Below are 16,053 nucleotides of genomic sequence, written 5' to 3' on the forward strand. Positions count from 1 at the left end.
CAAACCTTATCTCCCATATGCACGAGAGTATTATTACGGCAAAGCACAATTTATGAGAAAAAGGGATGGCATCATCTTTGAACTCTCGCTACAAGCCGCCATGACTAATGAAGGTGTAACGTCATGCTAATGACGTTAAACAAGCGCTTGTTGGGAGGCAACCCAACAAATTTATGTTTTTTATTTTATTTTAGTTTTAACTTTTGATCTCCATGGTGATGTATATTTGATTCTTATGCTACTACTTGTTTTGGGTTCTTTAACCCATTTGGGTTTTTACCCCTTTAAATTATCAATTTGGTATTTGGATCACGGTATTTACCAATGGGTGTCATTTAGTAATGCAAAGGGGACCCAGTGTCACTGAGTGCCGCTACCCTACCCCCGCGTCACTCACATTCTTTTATTTTATTTTTTTCAATTGAGTGACGCCCCCTCCCCTGGGGCACTCACAGGATTGTGCCAAGTGGCACAATCTCGTGAGTCCTGTTATTGACGTTCGCTGTCGAACCCACGCAAATTACCGAGCTTCAAGTTTGTAGTGATAGGGCAACTCAGATCGTCTCCCAAAGAACCTGCTAGAAATCAGAAACGCTCTTGTAAAATAAAATATAAAAAGGGAAGGGGGATTTTGTTGATTTGAAAATTAAATAAAAAGATTTGATTTTGGATTTAAAAATCAGAAATTAAAAAGCAATCAACCTAAGGAACCAAGATGCATTAATTTATTTCGTCATTGGATAAAAAGATATGATTATCAATTTGTGATTAACCCCAATCGAATTAGGAATCCTCAAATTCAATTAGAAACCCTCTCTAGACTATCGCCTAGCGTTTGGTTGAATACAGTTTTTAAACTATGCAAACGTAGTAATTTAATCCTGTTTAACTTATGTTCATTGGGTTGGTTAATCTGACCATTAAATCTAATGATCAATTTTCCCTTATAGAATGCAATCGCATTATTCAGTTTGAATATCTACAATCGCATGATATTCAACCTGAATTGGGAAAAAATGAAATTGATGAAAAATATTAAAACTTATCCTCTGAAATAAATTAACGAACATTTAACCTTAGATTGATTAAAGGTGTTTAGCCTAACATCACAAGGTTAAACATAATTCAAAATTAAATAGCATAAAAGAAGAAGAAGAAGAAAAGAAAAGTGCAGAATTTCGAATAAGAAAACTAAAACAATTGTTCAGCTCAAAATCTGATTGCCGAAGGGTTTCCTAACGTTTCCCTTAAATAACCCACATTCAGAACGGGTTAGGGTTTCACCACTTCGAACCATACATAAAATAAAATCTAAATAAAATAAAGTAAAACATTAAAACATGGCCTTGGGCCCTAAACACATTGGGTCCTAATTTAATTTATATGTCCAAACGTCAAAATAAAATTCTAGCAAAAACACGTCATCTTGGACTCAGGTCTCGACCATCTTATAGTCCGAATTGGGCTTTTGTAGATGAAATAACGATTATATAACTATCTGTTAGCTGCAAAACGCAAAAAGAACGGAGTCAATCGGACATCTGTAGAGTGAGATATGGTCAAAATACAAAAGTATTGTAAATCTGAAAAATTATGACGAAAATCAATTAAACCCAATTAAAATCTAGAATTGTGATTTGACCCAAAAGACCTTTATTTAATTCAAATAAATCATATAAATATCAACCAAGAGTATTAAATAAGTGTAACAAAATATGTGTTATCAAATTCCCCCACACTTATTTTTTTGCACTCCTGGGCAAAAACTAAAATTGAAATCAAAGACTAAGATCAACGAATCCCTTCTAGCAATTATCAAGCATACAGAAAATATACAAAAATCACAAGTCTTCAATAGGTAAATCAATCAGGACAGAAATTCCCTAATCTCAAATCACAACAACTGCTAATTTCAACTGTACATGCCAATTACAGAAAATGGTTCCTCACAGGATGCTCTCAATTCTTTTCTCTCAAGTGTATCAGGTAATCAGTGTATCACTCAAATCTACTCAAGAAAATCATTCTACCATAGGCTTGCTCAAATTCTACTTCTCCACTGCTACTAACATATGCATGCGCAAATCAAGAGGGCTTTATGCAGGGTTGTAATGGGGCTGAGGTGAAGGTATGGATGAAATATGAAAAAGAAGGTAAAACACCCAGAAATCTACTAGAGCAAAAGTTAAAAACTACAATAAGAAAAGAAAACAAAGATAATGAAAAGATAAAAGTAAACACATTTTTTTTTGTTTTTTCTATTTTTTTGTATTTTTTTTTTGTATTTTTTGTCTTTTTCTATATATTTTTTTCTTTTTGCTTTTTCTATTTTTTTTTTAAATACAAAAAACCACATAGCAGAAGGGAATCAAATGGTCACCCCCCCCCCCCCACGCTTAAACTTTTGTCTGTCTCAGGCAAACCCCCACACTTAAACACAACATCACAGTGAAATCAATGCTCAGTAAATCTCCAGGGTGTGGAATTAATTGGTTTTTCACTTAGGTTTGTAGTGTGGCTTAAGAAATAAAGCATATAAAGGCTCAAAGGGGCTCACCAAAGGATAATAATGTAAGGGATGACTATCTGGCTAAAATGGGTAAAGAAAGAAATGAATGCCTCAATCATATTCATGCATATAAGTGAAAAATGCAGTTTCAAAAAGAATCAGAGCAAGTTCTAGAGAACAAAGATCAAAAGCAGAAACACACAAGAAAGAAAGAATGGCCAGAAGATGTATGCCATGTATACAGGCTCAAAACCTCACAAGGGTAAACCAAATCATGCAATCAACAACACAGAATCAATCAACAGGTATTGCAATCCAAGAATCGAGATCAAAGCCTACCAGTCTATGCTATCAAACACTGTGATCCAAGTCTACTCCATATACCACTCAATAATTATCAGAAAGAAAAGGAAAATCTACCTATGAAAATCAAAAACTAAAAGAAAGAAAGAAAAATAAATAAATAAATGCAAATAACAGAAAGAAAAGAAAAATAGGGAAGAAAACACCCTGAACTCCCTAAGGAGAATAAGCAACGTCAAGCAGACTCTCAAACTGTTCTGAGCTCTTGCCGGAACCAGTTCATTTTTCTGATTTGCCACTACAGTCACTCCAGACTTCTTGGGAACCACTTGAACCGGGCTGACCCACCGGCTATCTGAAATAGGATAATGATGTTGGCCTGTAAAAGCTTGGTGACTTCCTTCTTCACCACTTCTAGGATAAGCGGGTTGAGGCGTCTCTGGGGTTGCCTCACTGGTTTAGCATTTTCTTCAAGCAAAATGCGGTGTATGCACATGGAAGGGTTGATTCCCACAATATCTCGAAAAGTCCATCCAATTGACTTTTTATTTTCTTTCAACAATGTCAGAAGCTTTTCCTCTTGCTTAGGTAGAAGGGTCTTGGCCACTATCACAGGTAACTGCTCATTTTCCTCCAGATATGCATACTTCAGATGGTCAAGCAGAGTCTTAAGTTCCAACTTAGGTGGCTGCTCAGTGGATGGGAGAAGTCTAGTGGGTGCAGGTTCTGCAGAAAACACATTAACATCTATGCCTGCAATCAAATTCTCAGAAACAGAATCATCAATAATTTCAACAGGCAACTCAGAATTCAACACCAATGCAGAACCACTATGCAAATCATCATTCAATAAATGATTAAAATCAGAACAACACAAAGCTATCCCAGCACAAGCAGTACAGTTACTACTATCGGTACAACACATGACAGATCAGAATCAAGTAATGATGATAATTCTGGATATTCAGAAGTTAAGTCAGCAAAGATATCATCCACCATTTCATCAATTACATCCATACAGAAAACAGAATGCTCTTCCCTAGGAAATTTCATGGCATCAAAAATATTAAAATTAATCATGCTATCACCAAATTCCATGGAAAGAGTACCAACATGCACATCTATCTTAGTTCTAGCAGTTTTCATGAAAGGTCTACCAAGTATAATTGTAGTACTAGGATTCTCACCCTCCATCCCTAGGATATAGAAATCAGCAGGGAAAATCAGATTGTTCACCCTAACTAATATATCCTCAACTACTCCAGAAGGATGAACACTACTCCTGTTGGCTAACTGAACAACAATACCAGTAGCACGCAAAGAACCAAGACCAAGAGACTTATACACAGATTCAGGCATAACATTAATGGATGCTCCTTAGTCTAACATACAATTATGAAAAACAGAATTTCCAATAATGCAAGGAATAGTAAATGTCCCTGGATCTTGACACTTCTTAGGCATGGGCTGGATGAGTGCTGACACATTCTGGCTGACGCTGACTCGCTCATCTGCTTTTAGCCTCCTCTTGTTGGTGCACAACTCCTTCAAAAACTTGGCATATCTTGGAATTTGCTGAATCGCATCCAAGAGTGGGATGTTTACCTCTACTTTTCTAAAAGTGTCAAGAATCTCTTTATCTTGAGCCTTTGCTGCTTGCTTTTTAGACTGAGTGGCTCTTTGAGGAAAAGGTAACGGGATGTGGACATCAGAAGTATCAGTATTCTGCTTCCTTGAACCAGTGTCACCTCCTTGAGATGACTCAACAGCAGATTGGTTTGGCTCCTCCAGTTGCTTGCCAGACCGCAGAGAGATGGCACTAACATTGTCGGTTCCCTTTGGATTTGGAACTGTCTGTGATGGAAGGGAGCTGCTGGAAGGTTGGGCCTGGTTCATTGATGTTGCCAATTGCCCGATTTGTCTGCAAATTCTGGATTATGGATTCTGTCCTCTGTTGAAACTCCAGATTGTTGGTGGCCATCTGTTTCATCAAGTCCTCCAAAGAAGGACCACAACCGCTGTTTTGTTGCTTCACTGGTGGTTGTTGTTGCAACTGTTGGGGAGCAGGTTGTTGGAAGTTTTGTCTCTGCTGTGGAATGAACTGCTGCTTTTGCTGGTATGGAAAATTTTGTTGACTTTGATATGGAACATTTTGCTGATTCTGGTTCCATCTGAGGTTGGGATGATTCTTCCAGCCAGGATTGTAAGTGTTGGAGAATGGATTATTCTGCTCCTGCTGGAACTGTGGTTTCTCAAGAAAGACTGCAGCTACTGACTGGTCTGCAAGAATGGAGCCCTCGTGTAGAGAAGGGAAAGCATCAGTGGGGTGAAAAGGTTCACTGCATATGCCACATGGATTGCCGAACTGTGGAGCAGAAGTCTGGATTGTCTGGGTAACTGCCAATTGTCTCACCATGGTTTCAAATTCATGAAGTCTATTTTCAATTAGCTGATTGTCAGCACTTGATGCCACTGCTGAAGGCTGGGTCGGAGTTGCTTGCACCTGGTACACAACACTGCCATTAGCTCTCGTTCTAAACTGTTGAGCATTTTCAGCCATGTTTGAGATCAACGCATTAGCTTCATTGGGTGTTTTGTCAACAAGAACTCCTCCACTGGCAGCATCAATTAGGTTCCCATCCAAATGTAGCAATCCCTCATAGAAGTAGAAATCAGCAATTGCTCCGGAATCTGGTGATGTGGACAGTGATGGGACGTAAATTCGTTCCCATCTAAGCCCATTTTGATGGCAAAATACCATACGTTCCCTCATCTGATGAGCAACTTTGGTATGAAAATCACTTGTTTTACACATTTGTGACAAAAACACAGTGGGGAAACGGATGGTAACGTATTCCTTTAAAATATATTAAAAGGGGAACGGACTGAGACACATTTAATGCACCTGCTCCACTCATTTAATGCCTCTGTACACTTTGCAGGTGACGTAAGGTTAAAGTCTTCTAAAAGCAGAGGCGGTGCACCAACTGAGCAACTGGAAACGTGAAGAGAAGATAATCAAGAGTTCTCATTGGCTGAAAAGGAAAGTAAAGCATGGGAAAGACTGCAAACAACAGCTAATCATCACCAAATCCTGTTCCATCCAGCAATTTGCGCAATCTTCACGCTCTGCTGCCACCATCCCGTCCCCTCAGTCAAGCAACTAGCTCCAAAGGATTTACAACATTGCCACTCATCTTCCATCTATAAATAGGACCACCCCCACACAAAAACACCATCGAATCCTGGAGGGTTTGAAGTACGAAAGGAAGAGATCACCTAGTAGTAGTAGTTAGTAACTTAGTTTTATTTTAAGCTGTAACTATATTTAAGTGACAACCCATCTCTGTTCTCTGTATCAACCCTTAAGACTCCTCACGAGCATTAACCCATCTTTCTCCATTTTTTGTTTCTTTTGTAAACTGTCTTTTCAATTGATATAAGTGCTTTTCTCTTCGTTCCATTCGTTATCTCTTAATTGAATCTTGGGTCTATGGAATTTCAGTTGGGAATAATTTTGTTTAAACTATCAGCCATGAGCTGAACTATCTATGGAACAGGTGAACTGTGAAACTCTTAAAGAACTATTTTCAAAACTCTTGACTGAAGCTTTTTGTATTTATTTGGCTAAGTAAGCTATATTCATTGTGTACCAATGGAAATTGGGCACATACTGAGAAAGGAACTTCCATAAGGAAGGGATTTCAGACAGCTTAGCCATTGGGGGAAGGTAGTGTTATGGCAAAAACACTATTGGTCACCTTAGGAATAAAGAGCCAACTCGTCCATTTTAAGGTTCTGTTCTGAGTACTTGTTGGAGTCAAGGGAGCCATAAGAATATGGAAACTTGTAAGCCATCTAGTCCATGAGTTGAGGAATCAGAGTTGGCAGACAAGAAACTGGGACAAAGCCAAAAAGTGCTAAGTCTTGAGCAGAGAAAAAGCCCCTTTAAGAGTGGAGCAGTAAATCATTTCCTTCTGTTAAACTGTTCTAGCCACCACCCTGTTGTCTCTTGATTATAGTTATTTCTGTTTTAGTAGTTTTTACTTTATTTAATCTTGCACTTATAAAACCCCAATGATTATTATCTCACTTTCTTCTAAACAGGAAGGATCACATACATAACGCAGCGAGCAATTATTTGTCACCAGATTGAACCTACTGTTCCTGAGGAACGTTGTCAAGACAGTAGGGAACGTTTGACCAGACAGTTCATTTACTAACTTTTCTTCTCATCTTCATTCTTTATAAAACAGTATAAGACAATAATTAGGACTCTATCCTCGTGGGAACGATAATTTGGGAACTAATACTCCCTTTATTACTTGATGTGTGCACTTGCGCACTTGGGTTGGAACTAAGGGAACGAATCTGTGTTTTGCAAGAACAGAAGAACATCCCCTATCAGAACTTACATTTTTCCACCATAAGCAAACCACCCAACAAGTTTTTGGCGCCGTTGCCGAGGATAGAAACACTAAATCTTGTTCTTATTTACTGTTTTTAGTACATACTCTGTATATCTAACTTTACCTCTTATTTTTTTTTTTACTTGTCACTTAAACTGATGTGCATACATACTCTATGTTTACGTTTTATGAGTGAAGAGTTTGAACTCTGATCACTCCATTAAAGTACCTGAGTTTCTCTTCGACCCTGAACCAGAACGTACACTTCATAGAAGAAGAAGAAGAAACCTCAGGGAAGAAATCCTTGAAAACGTGGCTGATCATAATAATAATGAAGAGGTTCCTCCTGAACAAAACTTCAGAACTTTGGCTGCTCCTTTCAGGAACAGACCAGACAGGAGAGTAATCCTCCCTCCTGTAGCACCAAATTTTGAACTGAAACCTATCATGTTTCACATGATCAGGGAAGCAGGGGTCTTCAATGGACTCCCTGCAGAAGATCCTTACACACACCTCACAACATTCCAAGATATCTGTGATAATTTTAAAGCTGAGGGTGTGACAGCGAAAAGCATGAGAATGAGGTTGTTCCCTCACTCCTTAGGCTTAAAGGCAAAAACATGGATGAAAACTCTCACCCCTGGGTCAATCCACACATGGGAGGAGCTCTCTAACAAGTTCATAGAGAGGTTTCTCCCAATGTCTCGACAAGCTGATGTTAGGGCAGAAATCTCTAACTTTAGAATGTTTTATGGAGAAAATCTCTATGAAGCATGGGAGAGATATAAGGACATCATCAGGAAATGTCCAAACCATGGGGTAGAGAGTTGGGGAGTGTTACAATCTTTCTATAAGGGACTTGACCATACTTCTCAATCTCACTTAGATTTCACTGCAGGAGGATATTTCTTTACAGGAACACTTGAATCCAGGTATGAAATCATAGAAGGAACTGCTGAAAGATGTCTCCAATGGCCAATAGACAGGGTGAGCCCAGTAAGGAAGCCAGGCATGCTAGAACTGGATAAACAAACCACCATGGAAGCCCAGCTGGCATCACTCATGAATGAAGTGAAGAACATGAAAGCTGACCAATCAGCACCAAGGATGGAAGTCTTACAAGGCAGCAGCAGTATCAGCAAGGTAGCAACAGTGGAATGTTTGAACAAAAGAGAAACAACTACGTTCCGTTCCACAGAGAGGACCAACACATCAACACCCTGGAAAATTATGTCAAGGAATATGTCACCAGGCATGATGCAGTGGTCAGGAACATTGAGTCCCATCTGGGATAGATTGCTGCTAATCTCCAAACAAGAACACCAGGATCATTACCAGGGGACACTGAAGTTCCCTCGACCACTTTTAAAGCAACTTGAGAGGTAAGTACCATGTCTAGCTAAAGACATTAAACTAAACGCTAACTGGGAGGCAACCCAGTGGTTACATTTTCTCTCTGACAAAGATCAAAGTTTTGGGGTGGTTACTGTTAACCACATAGCTCCCAAAAAGGAGGGAACGTATGATGTTCCACTCCAGAAAGTCCAAATAAAGTACGTTCCGTTCCAGGAACGTAGTTTTGGGGTGGTCCCTGACCACACAATCCCAAAAAAAAAAAAAATTTATTTTTATTTTTGCAAAGTTAACATTTTAATAAATAATAAGAATATGTGATAGGTTATATTACGTTCCTTTTTCCTTAGTTAGATTAAATCTTCAATTAAACACTTTTGTATGTTTCCTTTTCTTTCCTTTTATTGAGTTAATTATTTATTAGTTAGGAAAAGACAAAGGGAACGTTCCCTGGGTTAGGAGATAAGAGTGACTGGGACACCTGTCCCTGCTGAGTCACTTAAAAAGATACGTAGCCATATCTAAATTGCATTCATTGCAAATCTTGGAAACGTGCTCAGCAAAAGCAACCGTCTCCTCAACCATTAAGACAACTGCACCCTTTTTCTTTTCCCTTTCTCCCACCCCTACCTTTGATGGATCCTTTGATCCTATTGCTGCGGCGCGTTGGCTACAGGCGTTGGACAAGATATTTCGGGTCATGCAGTGCACAAATCCGCAGAAGTTGATGTTCGCTACTTACATGCTGGAGGGCGATGCCCATGAGTGGTGGACAAACCTTTCTCATGTCTACGAGATGCAGGGTCATGTGATGACGTGGCCTTTGTTCGAGGATTTCTTCTTGGGTCAGTACTTTCCATATGACGCTCAGGAGAGGCAGCAGGGAGAGTTTGACAGATTGGTTCAGGGCTCGTTGTATGTGGACGAGTACCTGGCTAAGTTCAACCAGTTGGTGAAGTTTGCACACTTCAGGATGGCGAGGCCTACTCCTACATTTCTGGCTGCTAAGTTCCGCAGGGGACTTAGTGAGGATATTGCTGGTTACCTTGCTAGTTCCGCTTCTAGAGACTTTGGGACACTGGTTCAGCAGTGTCGTGATATTGAGGATTTCTACAGCACGAGTAAAGCCAAGAAGGCCAAGGTTACTGAGGCGACGAAGGTTGTAGCTGGTAGTTCCACTTCTTGGAGAGACAAGAAGTTTGGGAACAAGGGTAAAAGTAAACAGATGGAAGCTCGACAAGCGTCGAATCAGTTCAAGAGAACTTCTACTCAAGGGAGGGCAGCGAGATCTCCTGCTCTCAAGTGTTCGGGATGCGGGAAGACTCATTATGGGTCGTGCTCTACCGGCTAGTTGATTTGCTTTCAGTGTGGCAAGGAGGGCCACTTCTCCAGAGACTGTCCGTCGATGACGGCAAGGGCTACTGCAGTGCAGGCAGTGCCACTTCAGATGGTTCCCCTTCCACCTACTTTGGCACCGGCAGTGCCACCATCTTATGGTAGAGTTTATACTCTAGATCGTCAGCAGTCGGATCGAGCTCCGAACATTGTTAGAGGTACTGTTACCATTGGTGGTTCACCTGTGGATGTCTTGTTTGACTCTGGGGCTACGCATTCTTTTGTTGCAACCCCGATTGCTGTGGGGCTTGAGTTGCCTATTGATGTCCTTTCTCCACCGTTGCGGGTTACCACCGCCACCGGAGAAAAGTGTGATGCGACCACTGTTCATCGCGATGTAGCATTTCAGTGGGATGGTCGTGAGTTCTCGGTAGATCTGATAGGATTGCCGATGGCCAACTTGGAGGTTATTCTGGGCATGGATTGGCTGTCCAGAAATTGTGTGATGATTGATTGTTGTGCCAAGTGTGTGGTGATGTATCCATGTGACTCCACAGCTAGTTCTTCGCTGTACATTTCGTTGCTGCAGGCTAGGAGAGCCTTGAGAGCAGGGGCATATGGTTATGTCATGTTGGGAGGTTTGGTGAGTGGGACACATGAGGATATCACTGGCATTCCTGTGGTGAGGGAATTCCTCGAGGTGTTTCCAGAGGAGATTCCTGAGTTTCCGCCACAGAGGGAGATAGAGTTCTCCATTGATCTGTTGCCTGGTGTGGGGCCTATTTCATTAGCACCATACCGGATGTCGCCACCGGAGTTGGCAGAGCTGAAGAAGCATATTGAGGATCTTTCAGCGAAAGATTTCATTAGATCGAGTGTGTCTCCTTGGGGAGCACTAGTCAATTTTGTGAAGAAGAAGGACGGGACAATGCGATTGTGCACCGACTATAGGCAGCTGAACAAGGTGACAATCAAGAACAAGTATCCCCTTCCTCGGATTGATGATCTGTTGGATCAGCTCAGGGGTGCTTGCGTGTATTCTAAGATTGAGCTCCGGTCCGGATACCATCAGATTCGGGTGAAGCCGGAGGATGTCCCGAAGATCGCATTTCGCTCGAGATACGGTCACTTTGAGTATTTGGTGATTCCATTTGGACTCACCAATACACCTGTTGTGCTCATGGATTACATGAACTGGATTTTTCAGCCGTACCTGGATCAGTTTATGATCGTCTTCATTGACGATATTTTGATTTACTCCAAGACGGAGGAGGAGCATGTGGAGCATTTGAAAACTGTTCTGCAAGTGCTGAAGGAGAAGCTGTATGCGAAGCCTTCAAAGTGTGAGTTTTGGCTCAAGTCTGTAAAGTTTCTTGGGCATGTTATTTCTGCTGAAGGAGTTGTAGTGGATCCGAACAAGATCGAGGCCGTACTGGATTGGGAGAGACCCAAGACAGTTACGGAAGTGAGGAGCTTTCTGGGTTTGGCAGGTTACTATCGGAGGTTCATCAAGGGATTCTCCATAAAACATCCTGAAGTTAGAGAACTCTGCTCTCACATTAGTTTGTCGAGACATAGGGAGAAACATCTCTATGAACTTGTTAGAGAGTTCCTCCCATGTGTGGATTGATCTAGGGGTGAGAGTTTTCATCCATGTTTTTGCTTTCAAGCCCAAGGAGTGAGGGAATAACCTCATTCTCATACTCTCCTCTATCACACCCTCAGCTTTAAAATTATCACAAATATCTTGAAATGTTGTGAGGTGTGTGTAAGGATCTTCTGTAGGGAGTCCATTGAAGACTCCAGCTTCCCTAATCATGTGAAACATGATAGGTTTGAGTTCAAAATTAGGAGCTAGAGAAGGGAGGATTACTCCCCTCTCTAGTCTGTTCCTAAAAGGAGCAGCCAAAGTTCTAAAGTTTTGTTTAGGAGGAATATCTTCATTGTTGTTGTGATCAGCCATATTTTCAAAAATTTCTTCCCTGAGGTTTCTTCTTCTGTGAAAAGTACGTTCTGGCTCAGGATCAACGAAAATGTGTGATAAGGTTCAACAGGTTTTGGTTCGTCGGTGGGTTATCTGAATGGATGGAAAGTGCTGCCACCGACGAGGCTGATTTTTCGCGAGCGGTAGGAGTCTCCTTCCGCTTTCCCTTGGAGCCATTCTGGGACTTGCTTCTGGTATCGACCATGTTTTTAAATTGAGAGAGGAATGAGTTCTAGATGATAGATTCCCACAGACGATGCCAATGATCAGACCAAATACAATATGGGATGGCCAATATGTATCAGGCCTAATCACACACAGTTGAGAAGTGGATAGTGTTCTTGGTCTAGGGTCTGGAGTTGTTGTTGGAGATCACTATGTCACTGTCCTTTGCTAGCGCGATGAATCCGAATGGGAGGGTACCTGCGAAGACACTCCGATGCTTAAGTCAGTATCAGAGGCAAGTGTTTGTATGTTCTTAATGTAAAGGATGAATGTACCTGGGTGTTGTACCCTCTGCTTATATAACGGTTATGATGCCGCCTTAGTAAGGCAGTATGGCATCTGATTGGCCAGGTTTGGGCTGCAGGTCAGGCTAGAATCTGAGTAGCCTTATCTTCTTGATGTCAAGCTATAGAGTCACGGCAAGCCGGTGTTGTCCTCTGTCTATTAGTTCAAAGGCGCGGTGGGCTTGCCTTGGTTATTAAGTTAGCTTCCTTTTTCCTGGAGTTTATGCCAAAGGGCGGTTCTATGCGCGATGGGGGCATCGCGTCTTGCTACGTGCGCGATGATGACCATCGCGCTTAGTTCAGGACCCTTCATGAGATTGAGCTTCTTTGTATGCTATGGGGCCTCCAATGGGCCTTCTGTATTTTGTCCAGATCACTAAGTAATCAAAATTTATACGAAACAAAACAACAAGGTTCAAAGGATTTAATATTTTTCTTTGAAAAAAAAATATTAAGATTTTATCAGAGCTCACATTTATCTTGTGAAAGTCCACTTATTATTTAAAAGGAATTGTGATATACCTTCAAAATGTTTTGAATGCAAAATGTCTTAAAACTCCTAAATTAAGGACTAAAATATGGATTTAAGGTTTATAATTTGTTAATATTAAAATAATGAGATGAATTATTATTAAGTTGTTTTTTCCAAAAAGAAGAAGAAGTTAATTTCTATTTTTTTTGGTGTTTTAGATATTTGGGAAGATATTGAGGCATAAATATCGTGATTGCACGAAAAATTAGATAAAATCTCATTTAGGAGATTTGGCACCTGATTACCTAAAAAAATAAAGAAAAGACCAATCATAATTCCTAGGTGATGGTGACTTTATAAATATTACCTTCACGACTTTCTAAAGGGTCTTTTTGGACCAAACATAGGGAGATGGACTTTTATAGTTTTCTTTCATCTTTTGTTTTTCTTTCCTTTGCCATGTTTGGCTAGTTTTTTTATAGTTAGGTTAAATGGAACGCTTTTGGATTTTGAATTAATTAATTTTTTCCTCTCAATTAATGTTCATGTTTTCATGTTATGCAACTGTTTTGCTTCTCACTCTTAATTCTTTCGTGAATTGGCCAATTATAGAAAAATACTTGAGTTATGCAAAACATTAGGGATGTTGGTGTATGATTCTGATATGACTAAACTGTCATATTTTGTTTGATCTAAGGATAAACTAAAAGCTCTTAATGCTTGATCTAAGGGAGATTGCCTAGGAATTAGGATTCTTAATAGGTCAATGAATTGAAATACCAAGGACTTGAGTTTTAATTAATTTAGGGATGAGATTTTCGGCAAAATAAGTTTAAGGGCTTTATTACTATCCTTTCATAGGAGATAACTTCTTTCACTTCTATTTTCGCACCCTCCTTTTTTTTTTCTTGTAATGGTGAGACCCGTCTATCTTCTCTCTACAATATAAGATAATTATCTTCTATGAAAGGAGAGTAGTATTTCCTTAAGTTTAAGGGCTCGTTTGGTGGACATGATAGGATAAGGGTAGGATATGATATGGGGCTGATAAGGGTAGGATATGATATGAGGTTGATAAGCCTATTTCATGTCCTGTGTTTGATGAGCACTTGATTAGCAATCTGATAAGATTATATAGAAGGAGAAAGGAGAAAGAAAAAACAAAATATAATGCAATAAATACAAATATATTGGGTAGCGTGGGGATATATTGGGTATCCAATATTGATATCTTATCCTATTGAATCATAACACAGCTCCTCCCATAGGATAAGAAATCATGTATTTGATAGGATAAAATGAGACAATAGGATAAGCTAATCATATCCTATTGACCCACCAAACAAGAGATAAAAGTAAAATATGATAAATTATCCTATCCTATCTTCTTTATCAGGTGCTCCAAACAGACCCTAAATGTTATGTGAGAAGGGAAATAGATTAGTTAGGAGGAAATTGGGGAAAATTAAAACTCTAATTGCGTGTTCCATTCTTAATTTTCAAACCAATTTTTAATTTGAATTAATTGTTGTTTGGGAATTGGTCCTTTATAACTAATATTCAAATCAATATCATAAAACTCTTTCCAATTAATCCAACTTTAATAAATTGATAAACATAGTGCTAGATAGTTGAATTCTCGTGAAAATGATACTTTTTGTCATCACTTGACTTTGCCATTAATACACTTGCCGTGCTAAGCAACAAATTGCTGCATGCAGCACGAACGGCAAAGCATTCAAGCTGCTTGCCTTCTTCTGCCATTCGCTCGCTTCGATCATAATGACTAATATTGAAGCACGGGTAACAACAACCAGTAGAATTTAAATTAAACATATTTTGGAATCTACAAGATTTGCTACACACGGATACAACCTTATCGTCGTGCAGAATGACGTGTTCACTTTAGAATAAACATTACTACCACAACTTTCGAACAATCTTGGAAAAGAGCATCTCCAGAAATCTAGTTTATGAGAACATCGATCATCCCCAAATATTTCAGCCATTATCTTTGCAGTTAACATGTTGCAGTCGTTTTCGCCGTGGGATTATTTTCTGCCTCCGTATTGATTGAAACATGCCAATCTATTTCAACTGGCAGAACATGGTTTGCTGTGTGACTTCATTTTTGTATTATGTATTTTTTTTATTATTTAAAAAATTGTATATCGTTCTCCAAGAGAAAGTGCGTATACTATTGGAGTTAGTTTCAGGAGGAAAGAGTTTAGGAATTTTCACAAAACCCTCCCAAACTTTTTTTATTCTTAAAATCAAAGTTCTCTCAATTTGGGATTCCTTCCATTCCTTCTTCTACCTCTCTCTCTTGAATCCCTTCTCCTCCAAACTCTTAAAGGAAGCCTAGGATTTGGGTGTGTATGGAGGGGAAGGAAAGATATCCAAGGAAAAGAGAGGGGAAGAGAAAACAAAGCCTATTCCCTTCCTTTTGTTTGGGAGTTAAAAAAATAGTAAGGAATAAGGGTGTTAACGGATCGAGTCGAGCGGAGCTTTGGTCTTAAAAGGCTAAGCCTGTTTAAATGTGTTACCTGTTATGAATGAATATAATTATCGGCATGTGGTCTGACTTATTTACAAAAAATGAAAGTCTGATTTAGCCTATTTAAAAAAAAAATAAGACAACAAAAATTTATCCAAACAGAATGTACAATCAATAGCACTAGTAATTCCATAAACATTCATAAATTCAATGTATATCCAACAACATAATATAAAACAAAATCATTCACAAAGTCTGTTTAACCAAAAAAATGGGGTGAATGGATTGAGGAGAGAGAGTTGCCTATTACAAGTAGTATAAAAAATATATAATTAAAATTAAAATTAATATACTAAGTCGGCCTAAGAGGCTCTAAGGTCGAGTTTTTGAATCGAAGCCTGAGGCCTTTTTATTAAACGAGCTTTTATACAAGTCCAAGTCTGATTCCAACAACCAATTTTAGGCATGTAAGCTCAGATCTTCACGAGCCGAGCCAAAGGCTCATAGTTCGTTTATCACTCCTAGTATTTATCCTTTCTTTAAAATTATTATACTTTACAAATAAAATTAAGAGTAAATATCATTTTCGATCCTCAGCAAATTTTACGATGCCCGCTTTAGTCCCTAACAAATAAAAAGGCTATTCGTGGTCCCTACAAAATTCAAAATGGACCTATTTTAG

General features: G+C 39.4%; 1 protein-coding gene and 1 non-coding gene across 2 annotated transcripts; both read right to left on the bottom strand.

Moving 5' to 3' along the window:
• Nucleotides 1-4,189: 4,189 nt before the first annotated feature.
• On the bottom strand, nucleotides 4,190-14,638 carry LOC133313507 (uncharacterized). The gene is made up of 3 exons (XM_061514890.1): nucleotides 14,542-14,638; nucleotides 4,725-5,503; nucleotides 4,190-4,666 (listed from the first exon to the last, which is right to left on the bottom strand). Exons 1-3 carry the CDS (start codon nucleotides 14,636-14,638, stop codon nucleotides 4,190-4,192), a joined length of 1,353 nt encoding a protein of 450 aa, XP_061370874.1.
• Nucleotides 7,936-8,042, bottom strand: LOC133313537 (small nucleolar RNA R71). Its single transcript, XR_009751827.1, has one exon. It is a non-coding gene; the product is annotated as a small nucleolar RNA R71 (small nucleolar RNA).
• Nucleotides 14,639-16,053: the final 1,415 nt, after the last annotated feature.

The sequence above is a fragment of the Gastrolobium bilobum genome, unplaced genomic scaffold, assembly GCF_033153095.1.
Source record: "Gastrolobium bilobum isolate Gb01-03AN ecotype WA unplaced genomic scaffold, APGP_CSIRO_Gbil_v1 utg20048, whole genome shotgun sequence".
In the NCBI taxonomy this organism is placed as follows: domain Eukaryota; kingdom Viridiplantae; phylum Streptophyta; class Magnoliopsida; order Fabales; family Fabaceae; genus Gastrolobium; species Gastrolobium bilobum.